This window comes from Culex quinquefasciatus, chromosome 2 (genome assembly GCF_015732765.1).
Source record: "Culex quinquefasciatus strain JHB chromosome 2, VPISU_Cqui_1.0_pri_paternal, whole genome shotgun sequence".
Classification (NCBI taxonomy): Eukaryota; Metazoa; Arthropoda; class Insecta; order Diptera; family Culicidae; genus Culex; species Culex quinquefasciatus.
Genome location: NC_051862.1, coordinates 134,693,808 through 134,711,109, shown reverse-complemented (window position 1 = coordinate 134,711,109; position 17,302 = coordinate 134,693,808). Strand labels below are relative to the sequence as shown.

General features: G+C 38.9%; 1 protein-coding gene across 2 annotated transcripts in view; it reads left to right on the top strand.

Moving 5' to 3' along the window:
* Positions 1–17,302, top strand: part of LOC6033756 (fez family zinc finger protein 1) — a 94,726-nt gene that overhangs the window by 27,299 nt on the left and 50,125 nt on the right. The window contains exons 3-7 of one of the 2 annotated variants that reach the window (XM_038255736.1): positions 12,700–13,078; positions 13,135–13,251; positions 13,306–13,469; positions 13,532–13,625; positions 13,701–13,882. In XM_038255736.1, coding sequence (XP_038111664.1) covers positions 12,700–13,078; positions 13,135–13,251; positions 13,306–13,469; positions 13,532–13,625; positions 13,701–13,882 — 936 coding nt within the window. Of the gene's footprint in view, positions 1–12,699; positions 13,079–13,134; positions 13,252–13,305; positions 13,470–13,528; positions 13,626–13,700; positions 13,883–17,302 lie in introns of both variants that reach the window. The other variant, XM_038255735.1, reaches the window with a different exon arrangement.

The window sequence follows — 17,302 nt, the reverse complement described above, 5'->3', positions numbered from 1 at the left end:
TCAAAGTTGGCCCGAAAAATCAGGAGGCAAAAAAAACATTTTTTTCAAAAAACTTCAAAATTTCAAGGGAAATTGAACTGCAATCAGCTGATATCAATTTAAAATGCATTTCTCTGCGTATAGCATCATTTTTAGCATGTTTGGGTTGATTTAAAAATCTTTTGAATTTTTGAAAATTTTAGATGTTTATTATTGCAAAATGTTTTTTTGCTCTAAAATTTTTGATTTCGTCAAATCTTGCATTATTTTTAAACTAATGATTGCAAAACAACTGAACTAGTGTAATAGTAGTTTATGCAACAAGTTGCAAAAAGAGGATTTTTTCAGCACGAGTCGTACATTTATCCAACGAGGTTCACCGAGTTGGATAAATACGTCGAGCGCTGAAAAAATCAAGTTTTGCAACGAGTTCCATACAACATTTTTTGCAATTCCGAAAAACACCCATTGAGTGAAATTTTAAGTCAAATTTTCTTGCATTTTATCAATAAATCGTTTAAATCCAAAAAATGTTGAAAAGTGTTACTTTTCAAAACAAGTGCTGAAAAGTTCAACTTTTCAGCACCCATTTCAGTGCTGAAAAGTAGAACTTCTCAGCATTTATTTTGAAAAGTGTTGCTATTCGATTCTTTTATTTTTGGTACAGAAAAGTAGGCTATTTCGTCGTTCAAGAATGACAGGAAAAGTAAGTAGTTTCATGACGGAATTGCAAAAAATGCATTTTAAAACACTTTTTCCATGCAAATGTTGAAACTACGTCTAGTTATTTCAATATTTATATTTTTTTATTTTATGCTCCCCCCCCCTCGACTCCGGCCAGAGCCGAGGGACAAAAACTTTGAAAAATATTTACATCGGCCAAAGTTTTGAAAAAAAGTATATATCTTAGGAAACCGACTGTACTGTTATATAATGAACAGCGGTAACGAACACGACAACGCGTATTCTCGGACTATTTGATTTGGCATAATAGTCGAATCTTCAATTATGTATTAAAATATAAAAACTAATATAATTTGAAGCCATTTGGCTGCCACGATATCTGAACATTGCTTAAACCAACATTTGTGTGAAAACTCGTCAAACCAGTCCCGTGTGCATAACGAAGGCCAATTTCCAAAAAGTTTATTTAAAAAAAATATTTTTATATTTTTTTTTTCATAAAATTATTTTTATTAGGTCTTTTTTGGTACTGGGACCTGGTTAGGACCGAGTCGGCAAATATTTTTATATGATTCATTCAAAAACAATACTTCGGACTTTGTCATGCTAACGGTATATGTCTTGAGAGTCTTAACTCCAAATTTCAGCCAAATCGGTCCATCCAATCGTCTGTTATTCCCTTCAATCATGATATATCTTCACGTAACTTTAAATAGATTTAATTAAAAAAAAAAATTTGGAAAATTTTTGGTGCTTAGGTATGAGTCGGCTAAATAAAAATGTTGAACGATGATTTTTTTTATTTGGAAGGAGTAATATTTGAAAATGTAAATTTATTTTTTTTTATGATGAAATTTTACCTCAATTTAGATAGAAAAAGTGGCAAAACCGTGGAATAGTGATGAGTCCTATAAAAGGAAATGAAATGTTCTGGGAGAAATTTCAAACACCCTAAGTCATTCAATTTTAAGGTTGAAGAACTTGTAGTTTTTCTCTAGCTCTGGCACGTTTTTTGTACCGAGATAATCACAAACATACAAAAACCGCCTGGTTATAATAATTAACAGTTTTAAAATGCTTGTGATTGCTATAAATCTCGTTTTTTGCCAAAAATATTTTAAATTGATTCCGACCTTGTTCTTCCATGGTCTTGTTGCTCGATTGGAACCTTGAGAGTGACATTTTGCATTTTCGGCTCTCTAATTTTAACCATTCTTAGCTTACTGAAGAAATGCTTTAAAATCACTTTGAAAAAGAACTTCTCCTAGACCCACCTTCACGTATACATATCTACTCAGGACCAAAATCTGAGCAAATGCCTTAAAAAATGTATTTTTTTTTTTGCAATTTCTCATATGTAACTATTGTCAGTCTTGAATGATGAAACGGCCTACTTTTCATCACCAATTCGTGCGATTCATAAGCAAAATCGAGTGTCCGGAATTGGAAGTGAAAGTGTCTGGATTTCGAATCAGCTTTTATCAGTGTCCAGGATTCGAAGCACAACAAGTCATTTTAATTTCAAAATTATGAAGAAAAATTGTTAGAATAAATTTTGCATGAATTTTCTCAAAACTGACTGTTTATAAATGTACATGTGTTAATCCACCGTTCAAATCAAAACAATATTGAAAATTATTAATTTGTGATACACGAGCTAAAAAAAAATCAACTTTTCAGCCCAGCCCTCGAGAAGTATGACTTTTCGATTCTATTATTTATGGTAGATAAAAGTAGGCCGTTTCGTTGTTCAAAAATGACAGAAAAAAAAAGTAGTTTCGTGACGAATTGAAAAAAAAGTTATATCTATCAATCGCGATGAAGAACTCTAGATTAAATTTTCAAAAGGTCGTATCTGCATAGGAAACCCATGAGGTATCGTGGTAATTATCCCACTCGGTAAATCTCGTAGCATAAATGTACAACTCGTTCTGAAAAAAAAAATCCTTCAACTTTCAGCATCCATTTAGGTGCTGAAAAGGTAAACTTTTTGGTAGGTGTCTAATTCTTATTTTAGTTACATCCACAGTGCATTCTCGATTATCCGAAGTCTCGATTATTCGGAAATCGATTATCCAAAAGTTTGTATGGGACTTTGAATAATTGAATCACGAAAAAAAAAATATTTTTAAAATCACTTTAGCGTAGTTTATGGATAATTTTTTGTGATTTGATTATCCAAAGTGAAATTATTTAAAGGCCTTCGGATAATCGAGTCCGGACTGTATATTGCTTTTAGTGTCATACATCAGCAACGCTGAACAATACGTTTTGTTATTTTTGGACCTGTACCGATAAGTCGAGACTTAAAGCTATTTTGATTGCCAGAAAAAGCTAACATTCAACGTTTTGAATCTCATACTGCGTATCGATTGCTCAAATCCGGCTCGATTGGAAAATAACCGATGGTCATAAATCTCACCCAGAAATAGCACTAAACCAGCAATAATTCCACGTACTTAATTTTATCAAAGGATTAAACCCCCACAACTCTAATCACCTCTATTTCACCCGGAGCGTACGAATCTGCCCGTCTGCGATCAATCAAAAAACCCTAGCGCGAGTCGCGATTCATTGAATAAAAAAAAATCTAGCTCTCGAAAAATCAATTCGCTGATTGCGCATGGCCTGATGGCGATAATTTTATCAGCGTTGCTGGGTGCCACGATTTTCAAAATGTAAATCTGGATTTGATTCATTTGTGCACTGCAATAATCACTGACCCGGACTCCCCGAGCGGTCACCAACGCAACTATGTTGTACAATAATTCAATTTGGTGGTGGTGCTGCTGCCGTCGCGGTTGACCCCGGGGCTCCGATATCTGGATTGGCCGATAACAGCTGGTCTGGCCGCTCGTGTGGAATCAGTGGGGAGCGATGAATTTGGACAGCGATTAAACTGGCGCTCGTTTGCACAACGAAAAGCCAGCAATCGATCGATATCGCCCTGGGCACTAAATTGTATTATGTTTACTTGCGCCGAATTTGTCGAGCTGATTTTGATACGCAGTTATTCTGGGATTGCAACAATGTTGGGGTGTTGTTACTAAACTTTTGGGATGAATTTGTTGCTGTTTTCGTAATATTTCAACGTAAGCTTCCAGTAAGGTAACAAAAACATGTTTCAACTCCATGTGTCCAATTCTTCAATCCCTCAGCAGTTCGTGGTCTGCTTTAAAGTACGACAACAGCAGTGTGCAATAAATTCATCCAATATTGACACGTTTGGTGAAAACGACCGAGATAAACAAAGTCTGGAACCAAGCCACGACCCAAGTGGACGGCTGGCAGCACTGATTGAAGCGACGCGGCGGGCCTGGTGGAGGAAGGGCTACCAAAGCTTATAGTTCTTCACAAACTTGCACTGCTCGCAGTGATAAGCAATGATTTATTGTACTAGGCATTAGCGAGTAGGTATCGTCGTATGGGTTCTTTACAAAGTGTCGCCTCCTGTTGGGAGCTGCGATGTGTAGTAGGCAACAGTTTGACTATTCATTAAAAGTGAAGAACACTGTTTGAACAAGGTTTCGATATAGCGTTTTAACGTGGCCTGAAGTGGGCCTCCGCAGGACACCCGCGTGAGCACGGATTTGACGCGATAAGGTGATTAGCCCGCGCCCGGATGATCCAGACAAGGGATTTGCCCGGTTTCCTCTATGATGAGTACTGGCGACAGGAATCTGAAGTACCAACTCAGCTCAACTGATTCGCATGTTTTTTCGTTGATTCAATTCTGGGAAATCTAAGCTCCGCAGAACGTCCGGCGGCCGTGGCTCGGTAGATTTCTGAGACGTAGCATCTTGAATTAGCACTAATTAAGATCTATCAGTGCCCGGACATCTCGATTGTCATAATTTCTCTGCGCGACGCTCTCGCCGCAGTCGCCACCACTGCCGCCGGTCCAGATTGACAAATCTCGACCGAGTCAAGATCAAGCCGCGGTAGCTCAACGCGAGGATTTTTCTCGAATAACCTCAGTCCGGTCAAATCAGAACCGCGCCATAAATCCAGCATTCCACAGAATCGCACTCCGAAAATTGATGGCGCGTGGGCTGCGCGCCCGTCTTGTCCGAAATCTCGCTCCGCATCCATCGTCATTTGGCCGGTTTTTATTGGAATCACAGACCGGTGCTCAAAGCTGGAGCGTGTGTTGCCAAAGGTTGCTAAACTTGGTTACTTGACCGCACAGAACCCGCGTTGTAGCTACGCGCCGGGAAATGAGTCAGATTTACGAGCGGTTCAGAATTACACGCTCGGTTAGTGAGGTACAAGCCGGGGAGCCAGACGTCTTCCTTGGTGGTCCCTGTTGGGGCCAGCTGTGGGACGACAGACCCATTCGATCTCATCGCGTGGAAAGGTGCGAAGCGAGTTGTTGCCAATTGGTTACACGTGTACGCGCGTAAGAGAGTGCAAATCACATGGCAGGGAGTTTGATTTCGATGAGTTCCATTAGGTGGAAAGCATGTTTCGTTCGTTTAATGAAAACACACGTTGAAAAAAATATTTTCATAAGAAGCTGGAGTTGCAGAATCTAGATTTATTAAAAAGACATAACGCTTCTTTAAACGTACAAAGCCTTGCTGTATTGAACCTAAAATTTCAATTTCGTTCAAACACTCCAAAACTCAACAATCCCAATCCTTCGCAGTTCTCAAAAAGGGCAGGAATTGTATCTCATTTCCCTTATCCCCTTATTATGTAAATGATCGCTTCCTTCGAAATACCGCACACTAACCGGCGGCCACCATCGCCACGTGGCCACCAAAAACCAAGCCTACCCACGGACCGTGAACAAATATGTAGCGACACATTCACTCGCCCTGGTTCCGGGGCACGAGGCCCATCACATGTTGTGATATATTACACGCATATTGATATTAGGCATCAGACCGTGAACCTCGCCAGCAAGGGGACCAAACTAGGACTAGGAACGCTGTACAAAAAAGAGTTGGAAGGTGATGATGATCCGGCGTAATGTTGGGCAGGTCAACCCTCCTGGGGGCTGACGGACCCGGCGCGGGCGATGTTTTGCGCTGATTAAGGCAGCAGGAGATACAATCAGCGTCGCCGGATTGCGTGTTTTGCTAGTTTAGGTTCGACGAGGTGCTGATTTCGGAATTCCCCGGGGCGCACCGGGAGGACACTCCAGGACACGTAACAGTTTCAGGACGGTGGCGGCGCGGTGTCAAAAGAATTTAATTAAGACGGAGCAAATTTGTCGGAAATTTGCCCTGACGATGACAAATCATTTCTGTGGTGGAGGAATTTTATCGGATGGAACGAGGCGGCGTGATGTAGTTAGTAGCGGCCCAAGTTCTTTGGCCCCAGCCAAATTTTTCGTGTGGCAGTAGGAGGGGGAAAACATCATTAATATCATTTAAAAGCGTATTTGTCTTCGCGCCGTTGCTGGGAAGATTGTGTCAATATTGAATGATCTTTTAAGGGTGATTCGATTGGGTGTTTTTTTGTTTTCCTGTGGATTTTGTGGTTTTGAAGGGGAGGGAGGGTCGTCCAACGTCGTTGAAAATAAAATTTATTACCAGCATGTGGCTTTTTTATAAGCCACCAGTATTCGTTTGATTTCTTAATCATGGTGGTGGCTATTAAAAAGTTAACGAAAGTGTAAGAAACCCTAGTCTTATATTTCTGGATATGTCTAATATTTTTGTTTTGTTTTGAAAGACAATCAATTGTATAATCAGAATCAGCATACATTGACTATTTCGTTCTACAAAATGATCCCTCCTACCTCGACTACTTGCGATATCGACACAGAGAAATTTCACTATACCAAATAAACTAATTATTTCAAAATGTTCAAACAATGCTATTAAACTAAGTTATTAAAAATACAATATAGTTTTAAATCAGGGGTTTTCAACTTTCTGTCCTTGCGGACCAGATCAGATTTTTCAGGGGCAGTGTTTAATAAACATTTAAACAACTGGACTAGTGCCTCCATCCCGGGACTTCTCGGGACAAATTTTCCCGGGATTTTTGCAAAACCGGGAATTACCGAAGCTCGGGATTTTTTTATTGTATTGAAAAAAATAATCAAATTTTGGTCTGAAAATTCAGTTTTGGTTGTGGAAATTGAGGAACAGTTGAATACTCAGTAATCGATAAGAATTTATAAGCATTAATTTGGATGATAAAAGAAATTTGTAGAAATTTTAGTTGACAGATCTGCAAAATGCCTAGAGCTTTAAATGTTTTATATTTAATTTTAGTTATTTTTTAAAAGTTGCTGTTATATTTACGTATATTTATGATTTTATACTTGAAAAAAATATCATATTTTATTATTTTTCACCGACATCTGGAGCAAATCAGGACAAAAGTAACGAATTAGAAAAATTTTGTTTGCAAAATGTTTTGATTTTTTTGTTGATTTCGGTTGAATGAGGAACAGAACAAAACAATAAGTACACCGATTTCTAAATGTATTGCTCTAAAACAGGGGTGACCAAAGTATGGCCCGCGAGGTGATATTTTGTGGCCCGCTGACCCATTTTTAATGATCATGTTAAATGGCCCGTTGACTACTTGTAAAGTGATTTTATACTTTTTCAAAATTAAGGTTTATTTTAAACTTTTATATGCTAATCTTTTTTATATATATTATTTTTATTAAAAAAACTTATGATTTATCAATATTTTGATGCCCACTTTTGGATACAAATAATTTGTTAATTTTTTTTAAATTAAAGCAATTTCACACGTTTTAATGTGAGTGAAACTATTAAATATCGTCAAAACTTTCATCAAACATATTAGGAAATATTTAAAAAACGTTCAAGTTTGACTTAGGTAGAATTTTATAATAGTTGCAATAATATAAGTTTTCTTTATTGATTTGCAAGTCATAATGAACTGACCCTCAAACTTACATTGCACTTCCTCCGGGATTCGAATTCATCACAGTTAGATAACGAATCTGATTGACTACCATCTGATTCAGGCAGAAAAAATGTGGAAATTGGAGGATCAAGTTTGTTGCAAATATTTTACAAAGCTTTCGTTGATCAACCCACCCCTCCCCCATTATCAAAAAAGTTGACTAGTAAAACCAGGAGCAAAAATTAATTTTCAAAAAACTTAAAAAAAAATTTAAGTGCAATCAGCTGAAATTAATTAAATATGCATTCCTCTGCATTTTGAATCATTTGACCATGATTGGGCTTATTAAAAATAATTTGAATTTTAGTAAATTTTCGATGAAATAAATAAATGTTTTTTCTCTTAAAATGTTTTTTTTTTGGTCGAACCATATTTTTTTGAAAATAACTATACGGAAGCTTAAAACATTTCCTAACATATTTTTTTCATTGAAATGTTGAAATTCTGGCTCTTAACGATTTTTCATTAGCCACACTTAACTCATAGATAAAATTACGCCTTTAGACGAATTGTTCAACATGTAATGTCACCATTTTCGAAATATAAAACCAAAATTTTTATTTTTTTTTTGAAAACACAAGTACATTCAGCTAAAACCCTTTTTTCAAATACCTGAAACAATAAAATCAACAATACCGATAGAAAACCGTTATTTTGTGGTTTCTATTATTTTGAATTGATTTTATTTAATAACAGAAATTTAATCTTTTAAATTAAAATAAAGTAATTTAATTCTTATTAATAACCTTTTTTTGGAAATTTGGCCCGCAAGCTCATTTGAGCTTCAAATTTGGCCCGGTCTCCAAAAACTTTGAACACCCCTGCTCTAAAATCTCCAGTTTGTATTCAGACTGAAGTCCTGATTTTCCCCTGTTGGCAGTAGTGACTAAAAGTTAATTCGTAAAATATATGTTATATTAAACATGAAATTCTTAACATTTTTATATTGGCTGGTCTCAAAAATCAAAAATCTTGTATGGTATCATTTTATTTGATTTCGCTTCTTGTTTTCTATAGACAAAATATGTTTTTTTTTTTTAGTTTTTGTGGTCATGTCAAATAATTAAAACAATATACTTGTAAAAATAATATTTATATGAATCATATTGGTTCCCATCTGCTCCAACCTTCCATCGGATGAGGAAGTAAAATGTCGGTCCCGGCCTTGGTTGTTAGGCCGTTAAGTCATTCCAGGTGTAGGAGTCGTCTCCATGCCATAAGTACAAACAACACACCAAATCATGCCTACTCCGGTGGAATCGCTGGCGGCGGTTGGACTCGCAATCCAAAGGTCGTGAGTTCAAACACTGGGGTGGAAGGTTCCTTGGAGTAGAAAGAGGTTTGGGTGCTCTCCCCATTCAAGCCTTCGGACTCCTGGGTTCAAGCAGAAACTTGCAATAGAGACCACAAAAGACCCGGGGGTCGTTAATGTGGATGGTTTGATTTTGGTTCAAAATTGTGGTTCATGTTAAATCCAAAGCACAAAAAAGAACAACAAAAATCAATTTTTATTGTATTTTAAGCACTTTTTTCATCCAAATGATCCTAAATTGTTTTTTTGCAAAAAATAATAATGTATTTTTTATTGGTTTTGATCAGAACAGACACATAACAACTAAATTAATTCATTCAGTACTCTGTAAACTGCTGTCCCCACTCAAAGTGTTGTTCCGATTCGCCCCAACGAACAGTACTTTTCTCAGATCAACGTGTGCGAGGGACCCCATTAATTGAAACTGATTGAGTCCCGATTTGCTCCCCCTCCCAAATCACGCAATAATCGTGAAGCGCTCAAAATAATTGATTGAATCACCCCCCAGGGGGAGCCCTGGCCTTATTCGCAACACACAATAATCTGTCATCGGGGCATTAGTTAGAGCATGCAGTCAGCAATCGACTGCCCAAAGACAACAAATCCATGCTAATGGGGCTTAATTCGATCGCTCGTTGAAGGGCCTCCCGGCATGTGGCCACACTGCTGTCTTTGTGGGTGGACCGGTCAACGACTGCGAGTCTTCTTCATTTCTGCCCATTTCGAGGTCGGACGAACTGCCAGACGGAAATTGATAAATATTTAATTGAGCCAAAGGAAAGACATGGACCGTTTAGTGCAGAGTGTTGAACTCTGATGAAACGGGAAGGAAATCGATTTCTTCAAATCGACGTCGTCGTGCTATCATGTCGCACCCGCCATTTTGACGTTCCGAGAAAAACGCGTTTTAATGTTTGACCTTGAATAAACAAAAACGAAAGCACGCAATGTAAGCAATAACAATCACGTTTTGTTTGGCTGACCATTCTGTGCATTGTCCCTAAGTTTGGTTGGAGTTGGTTGCTGGAGTCCCGAGTTATAATTAAAAATGTTTACGGTAGTCTCACTTGTACGTGCGTCAAACGCATTCTTACCTGAAATCCCTTTGCCCTTTGTCGCACTTACATCAATTTTCAGGGAGTGACAAGATAGCACGACAGGATTGAAACTTCTTTTATATGTAGAGTGACAAAAAATTTCGGAGCTTTTTTGGTTTTCATTAAATATCTCAGGATTGAAATCGAATTTTGGGGATCTGTGAAGGTCAAAAGGTGAGGCATTGTGAGCTGCACAAAATGGCGTTCTTAACTCAATTTGGCCCAAAATGCACGTACGACAAGTTAGCACGACGGCGACGAAATGGCAATTTAGAGGGGGGAAATCAATTCATTGGCGAATGTTAGCAAATCTCGTGTTCTACGATTCCTGGAACTTCAATTCCTCGTGATTCCATGTTGGTAAACATTTCGTGTTCAACCGGATTGGTTGTTTGTCTTGTTCGCCACCATAATTTTCAAACCGTTTGCGTGCCAACATTAACCACTTAACCGACGGGCCTGCACGTGACTCCTCACTCCGGAGGGTCATGTTTGGGCAACATGCAGGTATGATTCAGCTCAAACCAGCTTGACCTTCCAGCGGGACCATATGTTGCCGCATCGGAACCGTTCCTGAATAATCGATCCTATTTGTAGCGAATTAGTCGCGATAAAAACCGTCGCAACAAACTGGAGCAATTCCCATGTGGTCCATATCGGGGCCCATCCTGCCAATGATTAGATTGGAATTGCATGTGGTGAAGACGGCAAAAAGGACAACAAAGTCAATTGAGACATGATGAGGGCTCCGCCGCCGACGAGAGGAAAATTGAAAAACTGTAAATAATCAAAATAAACTTCCCCTTAGTTTCACTGCTCCGCACTGGCATGGATTGTCGTCTTTATTTATTTATTGTTATTGTTATTGTTCATGTGCGCCTCTTTGCGCAGTTTTATCTCCAGCAGGGTGGAATTATGCTACATTGGAGGGTGCGACCAGGGGCGAATACACTTGAACTGCTGCTACGCTGAGAGAGGAAATAAAAATTATAGCACATCATCAAGTTTTATCCTTCTGTTTTTGTTCCAACTTGAGGGAAGACAATTGTGGCAAGTGAAAATCAGGGGTTAAACTTCTTGCATTGAGGATAACAAAGCTGAGCAATGAGTTACAAAAGTGATGAAGTATTACGTCAACAAAAATGCATTTTTTATTGAATTGAACTATTAAAGAAGAAAAAATGATCAAATAGTATGCATTTCGAAAGATTGCATAACACAAAAAAAAAACCATCGCCAAACAACCACCTCTCGTATTTGCGTAGAGCTCGTTCGTTTAAATACTACCAAAATTCCGATCACCTTCCTCATGACTGCATTCAACTGACTGCTGTCACCACACCTACCCGAACAAGCAAGAAAGAGAGAGGAAAAGGGAGAAAGAGAAAAAGTAGCTGTTTGAGTATTGCGCTCGGCATTCTGTCAGGTCAACTTCGTGTGTTTCAGGTCGTATCCAACTGACGATCATGACCGACGCTGTCAGTGAACATTCAACGATCGGGCCGATGATAACTTCACCAATTTTATATCTACGAAATCAAAATTTACTTGAAAATAATTCAAAGTCAGTTCTGATCCTGATGACAACTACATCCTCGACTCAATCGCCAAATCAAACTCTCCGAGCAATGTTGGCGAACATAGAATAAGGTATAAAAATCACTCCCGAGCACAATGCGAGTTGATTTCCCTCACTCTCCCCTTCATAGACGAGGGTTCACTCCCTGTAGCACGGAGGATTACCGAGATCATTTGTCTCTCGTTTTCGGTGGTTGCCGAGGGTTGATTCTTCGCCTTTTGTTGGTTTCCGGGGCCGAACCGAATCGTCAACGCGTAGGCAATCTGGAAATAAACCCTGATGATGACGAGGGGTGACGAGGGCTCCTTTTGTCATTAGGGGATGAATCGGCAAGAGAGTATTTTCTGCGTGGAAAGTTGTTTTTAATAGTTATTTATTTAGTTGAGGTGCACCTGTTAATCGTACCATGATTTTCGGCTGGGCTGTTTTTGTTTCATTCGCGTAGCGAGAGGAGGGATTGGATTCTGCTTGCAAGAGGGGGTGAGCTTTTGCTGACTTGGTGAAAGAAACAAGTGCAATCAAAGGGATGGCACGGCGGAAAATATTTGCCAATACAATAAAATTGCATGAGTTTGATAATTCTTTTTAAAACATTGGGTTAGTAAAATGTATGGGCACGTCCAATACATATGCGTATTGGTGACATAAGCAGTGAAGAAACTCGACACAGCTGGTGTGCGTTAGCTCTCGTTGAGAGTCGCTCTGTTTCAATTTTCGCAAGTTTTAAGATTCCAAACAATATAAAATAGGTAATTCAAAACAAACTTTTCCCTCAGTGCCTCATCACGATAATCCACTGTAAACAGAACATCTGTTTTCGTAAATAGAGCATAAACGAGCCCATTGTCGACGGAGGAGAAGGCAAATTTTCGTCACATTTCCTCAATTCGATACGGCTTTGCCGGAATTGTTCATCGTAAAGACCAGGGTGGCGAGAGCAATTCTGGGCCAAATCCTCGCCGCCGAAAGACGTGATAACGTACCGTGAAAATAACTTGCAACCTACTCGCAAATCACAGGGGTGTGGACTCTTTTTTCAACGACTGGAACAGTTGTTGATTTTCATGAGCAGTTTCTGCGAAACAAATCGATGATTAATACTGTGCTGAATAAATAAAGAGTTTTCCTTGGGTGATCTTTGCTTGCAGATGAAATCAAGTTCGGCATCAGCCGGCTGGTCAAGAACGAATCCGAGGACGAAGACAATAACAACGTGTACCACGTGGCGCAAGGTACGCTCGGGGCACCCCTCTCCAACGGGTACGATTCCAGCAGTCTCAGCGTACGATCGCGATCGCGAAGTAGATCCCGGTCGCGGGACCGCTCGACGCGGTCACGGTCGTCCTCGATCGAGCTGGAAGTGGACTCCCCGCCACCTCCACGGATCGTGAGCGTTTCGCCCACCACGGACATCATCCCGCACATCCCGAAGAACTCGGAAGCCTTCTCGGTGTCGGCCTTGCTGAAGCGCGAGGACGAACCCAAATCCAAGTCGCCTTTGTCCAATGGGTCGTTCGACTGCATTAGGTTAGTTTGAGTCGATGGTTACTTGGATCGAGCATTGAGATTTTTGTTTTTTTCAGGCCCAACTACAGCCAGTTCTACGAGCAGAGCCTGCTGAACCGACCGCTGTTTCATCCGTTTCCGTTCTTCGCGATGCTCCAGCAGCAAGGTCACCAACTGAATCCCGCCCTTAGCAAGTAAGTCAACGCCCAACTTCTTGAAGACGTAACCTAACCAGCTCATCCCCGCAGCTACCACCCCTCAACCCCGGAGGACATCCTACGGTTGCGACACTTTATGACGCAGAACGCGGCGGCGGCCGCAAACGGTGCCAACTCCAACGGAGGACCACCTGTGCCGGGTCACCTGGACTTTAGCCACCCCCACCATCCTCACCACCTGCTGATGCGACCAGGTAGGAATCCGCACTCCTTTGTTGTACTAAACTTGTACTAAAATCTTCCCCTATCTCAGAAGTGCACGCCCGGAGGGCCCACAACGGAAAGCGGCCGTACGCGTGCGAACTCTGCAACAAGACCTTTGGGCACGAGATTAGTTTAAGTCAACACAGGTAATGCTTCATCTTACACTAATTTTGCGTGATCCTTCAATATCCACAACTGTTCGTTCTTTGTTCCATGATCAGGGCTGTGCACAGCGTGGAGAAGGTGTTCGAGTGCAAACAGTGCGGCAAGGCGTTCAAGCGGTCGAGCACGCTGTCGACGCACCTGCTGATCCACAGCGACACCCGGCCGTACCCGTGCGGGTTCTGCGGGAAGCGGTTCCATCAGAAGAGTGACATGAAGAAGCACACGTACATCCACACCGGTAAGTCGACTTGAACGCTTTTTTTTCTGGTCCAAATTGCTACAATTCGAAAAGGGGGAAGGATTTTTTGTTCTGAATCACGAAAAAACTGATTTAAAAACTAAAAAAATGTGAAACATTTTCACTTATCAAGTTCAGTTTCTATCTGGCCAAACAAAATCAAAAAATGGTTTAACGACCAAAGCAAATCCCAAAGTTATTTAAAATATTGACTGCCCGGCAGCCTTTTTCAGCCAACCCGAAAACATGTTTGTCTTACAAGACAAATATTTGGATTTAATCGGAAATCGATCAGTCTCTTCACTCCTCAGCCCAAAGAACATGGTTGGTAACATGTGTTCAAAAAATTTGCCAAGAAGCAGTGCTGACGTCCAGACCTTTATTTACATGTCACACACACACCCACAACAAAACCCTGAAGGTAAAAGAACAAACAATATTGTTGTCAATCTGCCTGGGCTGGTGGGCGAAGAGGGAGAAGAGTTGGCCCGAAATAAAGAATGGAGAAAATGACCTGACCGAAAAACTAACAAATTTGGACAAACTTTGCAGCGCCGAAGGGGGTCGAAAAACTTTTCATGTCATCTTTAGGCTAACCCTTCGACAACCAACCACCTCAGACTTGAAGTGAAGAGTCGGGTCGGGTTTGAGGTGATCATTTACATCGTCTAATCCTATTCATACTCACAGATCTGTGAAAATCCATTGTGCTTTTTGGGAAACACAAATAGATTGCGGTGTCGAAAACCTTTGAGGAACATTTTCCCTCTCTCCCTCTGCGCATCGCTTGTGGCCATGGAGTTGCTAATCCCAATTTGAGGTTTGTTGACGTTCCTTTGTGTGTTTGACTGTAGGACAATTTTCCCCTTTTTGTCACAGCCCGAGACACCTCTCCCAAAACCCCCTGGCAGAACGTGAGAAAATTGCGCACATGCTCCCGACATTCCTGCTCCCGAAAATTTTCCCGATTTTCTTTAAGGTCACAAACAACAGTCTACAGCCTCGCAGGCACAAGAAAATAGAATATTGATTTTTCATTTGCGGAATCCAGCGAAAGATGGAAACCTTGGAGCAGAATTTTCCCCCAACCAAATCGGTGGTGGAAAATCACACCGAAAAACGACGCTCCACAGACCACTTGGTCCAGGCGGCTGCTGCGGCGGAAAATGGATGGAAATTTATTCAAACTAGAGGGAAAACGGCCGCGCTATGAGCAGACGAGCAAAAAAAAATCATTTCCAACCAAATTGCTTCGCGATGCACACACACACACCAACCCCGACACAAACTGTTCTAAATTTTCCCTTAAATCCCAGTCCGGGTTTGCTGCTTATGCAGAAAAAAAAAATCCAACAGAGCAAAAAACGACGAACCTTTGCCTGGGAAAAGCACGCTCGCGTGCAACAAAGGAAAGGAAAAATCACTCCCCGCAAAATTTAACCGCGATTTTATTCTTCATAATTTCATAACGACCCGTTTGCCACCACCACCAGCAGCAACCGTGGAGGATGCCACCCCGCGAGGGCAGTGGCGAATTGCGCCAAAATGGTTCCGCTGGAAATGAGAAAAAAATGTGGCCCATCGAGATAAATTTTAATTTCAATTATCGTTAAACTTTTTTTAGGAGTTTCATAAAAAAAGATTTTTTTTTCGTCCATTTTTGGTCGAGTTTGGTGCAATTCGGCGGGAAGGGATGCTGCGGTGATGATGAGAATAAAAAATAAAAGTTTTCAGATTTGGTGGAGCGAAAGTACTTGTGAGGGACTGGACATTTCTTGAAGCTTTGGGAGTTGTTTTGAGGCATAAACCTGCAATTACTAAATACAATATCACTAGGGTTAGTGAATTTTCACGATTTCGCGGACAGCGTGAAAATCGTGAAATTTTGAAGATTTCCGTGAAATTCCGTGAAATTTATAAATTTTCTCAAATCAATTCATTAAAATAACAACATAATAAATATTTCAATTATAAAAACCTTTAAAGTAAATTTTCAATTGAAAAGCGTATGAACCATTTGAAGAATTGTTAGCAAAACAAACATTAACATGAAATTAATACAACATTTACTGAGAAGTGAATTCTGTGAATACTTAAATGATGTTAACAAAAATCAGTCAAAGAAGAAAAAAATATTTTAGGAATTTATTTTTATATACATTTTGTCTCTTTCAAACAAAACTTGTTAAAATTGACTAAACAAGTATATTGTGATTTTTTAAGTTGTACTGAATTTTTAAAAATCAATTAAGAGCATTTATTTAATTCATTTATTCATTTAAAAGTAACATTCAGTGAAAATAGTCGTCTTACCCTTTTCTTCCGGTCAATTATATATTCGGAGGAGCAAAAAAATAGATTGAAAAATTTAATTCCATCAGAGAAGAGGAAGAAAAATATTGAGAAAATAGATTGCTAGTTTCTTGATACTATAAACAATAGTTTATCAGTTTTTCTTAGGAAACTAATTGAATTAAACTTTTTTTTCATTCGGCATTATAACAATTTAACTATTATTTAATATGAATTTTGAAAGATATAATTTTAAAAGATGTTGAAAGATTCAAGCTTGGTTTATTCAAGATTAAAAAAATAGTTTTTTTTTTATCTTCAAAACCACATTTTAAGAACATTTCAGATTTTTTCTGAGCCTGTTTAATTTTCACGATATTTGATTATTCGGGTGGATGGTTTCCGTGGAAGTTATTTTTTTTTGTTTTCTGATTTTGAATAAAATTTTGAAGATTTGTTTACAGATTAAAGCATTTTTGGCTATTGATTTTTAATTTAGTTTTTGAAAAGTGAGATGAAAACCTTAAAGCTATTTTTACTGGGCAAAATGTCGCAAAAAAGTTATTTTAATTGTAAGATTGTTTTGTTAAATTTGGCTTTGATTTGAAATTCAATAAAATTTAAAATGTTGAATTAGTAGCAAATCAGCGAAAACTGTTTAGCTATATTAAACTTAATGTTCGAAAAGCAGCTCAATAAATGACAATACGCATGCCCTACATTTTTTTGGAAATGTTTATAGAGCCTATCCATAAACCATGTGAATTTTTTTTAAATTAATCAAATAATTTTTTGTGTAACGTTGAAATTAAGTTAAGATTTTTTTAGTTTATTGAAAAATAATATGTAATTAAGCATAAAAAGTACTTTCTGAAAGTCTAACATGAAATTTTCTTAGTTATTTTAATATTTTTCACGTTCCGCGAAATTTCCGTGAAATTATGTGTTTTGAAATTTAGGCACCCGTGAAATTTGCAATTTTTGAGCGTGAAAAATCACTAAGCCTAAATATCACTATCAAATATCCATCCAGCAAAATTTGAACACCATTTTTTATAAAAATTCACATTTGGAATTATCTTTATATATGTGTGTCAAAAAAAAAACAAAATGCATTCGATCAAATTT